The 3,347-nt window shown below is 38.4% G+C and overlaps 1 protein-coding gene across 1 annotated transcript; it reads left to right on the top strand.

Moving 5' to 3' along the window:
- The first annotated feature begins 462 nt into the window (after positions 1-462).
- On the top strand, positions 463-1,311 carry LOC117113833. The gene has a single exon (XM_033257280.1). The coding sequence runs from the start codon at positions 463-465 to the stop codon at positions 1,309-1,311; it is 849 nt and encodes a 282-aa protein (XP_033113171.1).
- Positions 1,312-3,347: the final 2,036 nt, after the last annotated feature.

The following is a 3,347-nucleotide window of genomic DNA, read 5'->3' as shown; positions in this document are numbered from 1 at the left end:
TACACGCTGCCGGGTTTTAGTTGGGACGCGCTGCTCCGCATGACCGGGGTGGTGCTCGAGCTGATTACCGACTTGGACATGCACATGATGATCGAAAAGGGAATCAGAGGCGGTCTCACCATGGTTTCCCATCGATACTGCAAGTTTAACAACAAGTACTTAGACGACTACGACGAGACAAAACCCAGCACGTACGGACTAGATCTCGATGAAAACAATCTGTACGGGTGCGGCATGAGACAGCCGTTGCCGGTATCGGATTTTAGGTTTATCGATCCGGGCAAGTACGAAAAGGCCCTCGAGGCACTCACTTCGGGACCGCTCATTCTATTGTCATTGTATGCAGATAAAGTTGTCGATTACTTCCTGGTTTTCACTTAGACCATCCAATCAATAAAACCTGTCTCTTATACACATCTAGATGTGTATAAGAGACAGGCGTGGATGAAAGAGTACATCGACATGAATACCGAGCTCAGAAAGGCGGCAAAAACCGACTTTGAAAAAGACTTTTTCAAGCTAATGAACAATTCCGTTTTCGGCAAGACTATGGAAAATGTTCGCAACAGGCAAAATGTCATCTTGTGTAAAAATAGCGAAAGTAGAAAAATAGCCAAGCTCTTGGCGAAACCAAACTTTAACAGGCACGTCGCTATCAACGATGACCTCGTAGCCATCCACATGAACAAGACGCGGGTCGTGCTCAACAAACCCATCTATTGCGGTGCGGCCGTCTTGGATCTGAGCAAGCTCATAATGTACGAGTTTTGGTACGACAAGCTCAAACCCTTTTACGGCGATCGCGTCAAGCTCTTGTACACAGACACTGATAGCCTGATTCTCAAGATCACCACCGAGGATGTTTACGCCGACATGCGAGAAAATTTAGATTGGTTCGACACGAGCAACTACGACGAGGGCAGTATGTTGTACAGCGAGAAAAATAAAAAAGTACCGGGAAAGATGAAGGACGAATTGGGTGGAATCCCCATGTCGGAATTTGTTGCGCTCAAACCGAAAATGTATTCGTTCAGGACGCCAGAGCCGAGGCTGAATGTCAAGCGGGCAAAGGGGGTCGCCAAATACGTCGTAAGGGGTCATCTAAGTCACGACGATTACGTGCGGGTGTTGACGAGCAGAGAGGATATGTATTGCGACATGACCTCGATTCGAAGCAGCAAGCATTTGCTTTTCACGTTCAAGCAGACCAAAAAGTCGCTATGCCCGTTAGACACCAAGATGTATATACTCGATGACGGAATCACTTCCTACGCGTTTGGAAATTGGAGGATTGCACATTCCCCGACATGATTTGGAAATGACGTCATCGGGGTCACGGAAAAGAGTTTTTGTGATGACGTCATCGGGGTCACGGAAATGACCTTTTGTGATGACGTCATCGTGGTCACGGAAATGACCTTTTGTGATGACGTCATCGTGGTCACGGAAATGACCTTTTGTGATGACGTCATCGTGGTCACGGAAAAGAGTTTTTGTGATGACGTCATCGTGGTCACGGAAATGACCTTTTGTGATGACGTCATCGTGGTCAATTGTGTCATTTTGGTAGTCATGAAAAAGCTGGGCCATTATTTGTTGTAAAGAGTCATTTTGGTAGTCATGAAAAAGCTGGACCGCCTATTCTAATACACTGTGTAGTGTATTTGAATAGGGTCGGCCGGGAACTCTCATTTTGCTATCTACTGGACACAAGTAAAATATAAATAAACAGATTCAAGATTCAAAATATATTTATTTATAATACATTTTTATAACACATTTCATCAAATATCTACTCAGTTCGGAACCGCTCATTTTATTGTCATTGTATGCAGATAAAGTTTTCGATTACTTCCTGAACCCTGTAGCCTAACAGCATAGTACTCTATTTATAGTTTATTGACATATAGAGTACATATATCAGCCCTGTACTACATAAAACCATTACTGTTACTTTATCAAGATACGCTCTTAGTGTTTATGCTAATTAATATGTCAAACTATGCATGATATCACAATAAAGAAGGTGGCAGGAACGATTAAAAATTCCAAGAAGAAATATGTATATATTTTTCATTTCCTGAAAGACGTCAACTCTTGTTTTCTCACACTTGTGATTTGTCTCACTAAGAATATTCCTGAAAATCAGCAAAGGCAACACCGTGAAGCAATGATGCTAAGCATACTGATGATAAAGATAAGATCTTTAATGATTTCACGAATGCCGTATATAACGCAAGAAGAAAAAAACAATAATTGTTTTCCAACGGTCTGCTAACTTCTCCAATCACCACAAAGAGCGCAAGTAAACCTGGACAACGTCGGAGGGTTAAAAGTGCCAGGACAGTAACAGTATAAACCAATAATGTTAAAACATGTATTTTGTAATGCAGTATCCATCAATCTTACACTGCAGCGTTCCTAAATCGACTTATTCTCATTATGTAGCATGTCCATTTTGTAGCATGTCCATTTTGTAGCATGTCCATTTTTTACTTTGTCTAATATAGATACCATGGCCAACACTCTGAAGTACTGAACAGTTTTCAGGATTTACTTCATTCACAGCACAGTTACAATTGAAAGAGGATTAAATGGTCGTGATGAAGAACAAATTATTTTAGCAAATCTATTTAAATTAAACAAGGACCACACCTTCAATTGAACACAAACTATAGTGAATTCAAAATAGACCATGAATTTAACTGAACATGAACAATGTACTGCATTAAAAAACACACATTGTACATTACTATGGAGGTACACCTCAATAAAGTTACTAATGAGCCAAATATTAAATTGAACATAGATCGGGTTTTCACTTAGACCATCCAATCAATAAAACATGGTCTACACCATGTTTAACTGAACATGAACCATGTATACAAACCCCATGCATTACACTCACCAATGACTACATATTCAATTGAACATGGAACATTTGCAATTAAATGCTGATGATATGGCTTGTATAGTGCATTTATCAAATAAAATATACACAGATGTTTCTATATTTAATTATCAGTCAACAAGAAAATTAACACTAAAAGATTTAATACACTACAAAAGTTATTATCCAGAGAAGCAGACTGACAACTGATGCAATTGTATGATCTAATTCAAGTCATTCTTTGTGAAAACTTATTAAAAAATAAACTTACAAAATACTCATAATATACATATTACCATTGATTTTCAGAAATGCAATAAAATTATTATTCAGGAAATAGGTATCAAATTCTTTAAAAAGTCGTTAATAAAATAAAATAGAATATAAAAGGAAAATACAATATAAAACAATAATAATTAATGCTTATCTAATAAAGATATAATAAATAACTAAATAT

This window comes from Anneissia japonica, unplaced genomic scaffold (assembly GCF_011630105.1).
Source record: "Anneissia japonica isolate Jap-2015-1 unplaced genomic scaffold, ASM1163010v1 scaffold694_len1028156_cov167, whole genome shotgun sequence".
In the NCBI taxonomy this organism is placed as follows: Eukaryota; Metazoa; Echinodermata; class Crinoidea; order Comatulida; family Comatulidae; genus Anneissia; species Anneissia japonica.
This window is presented reverse-complemented; position numbering and strand designations above follow the sequence as displayed.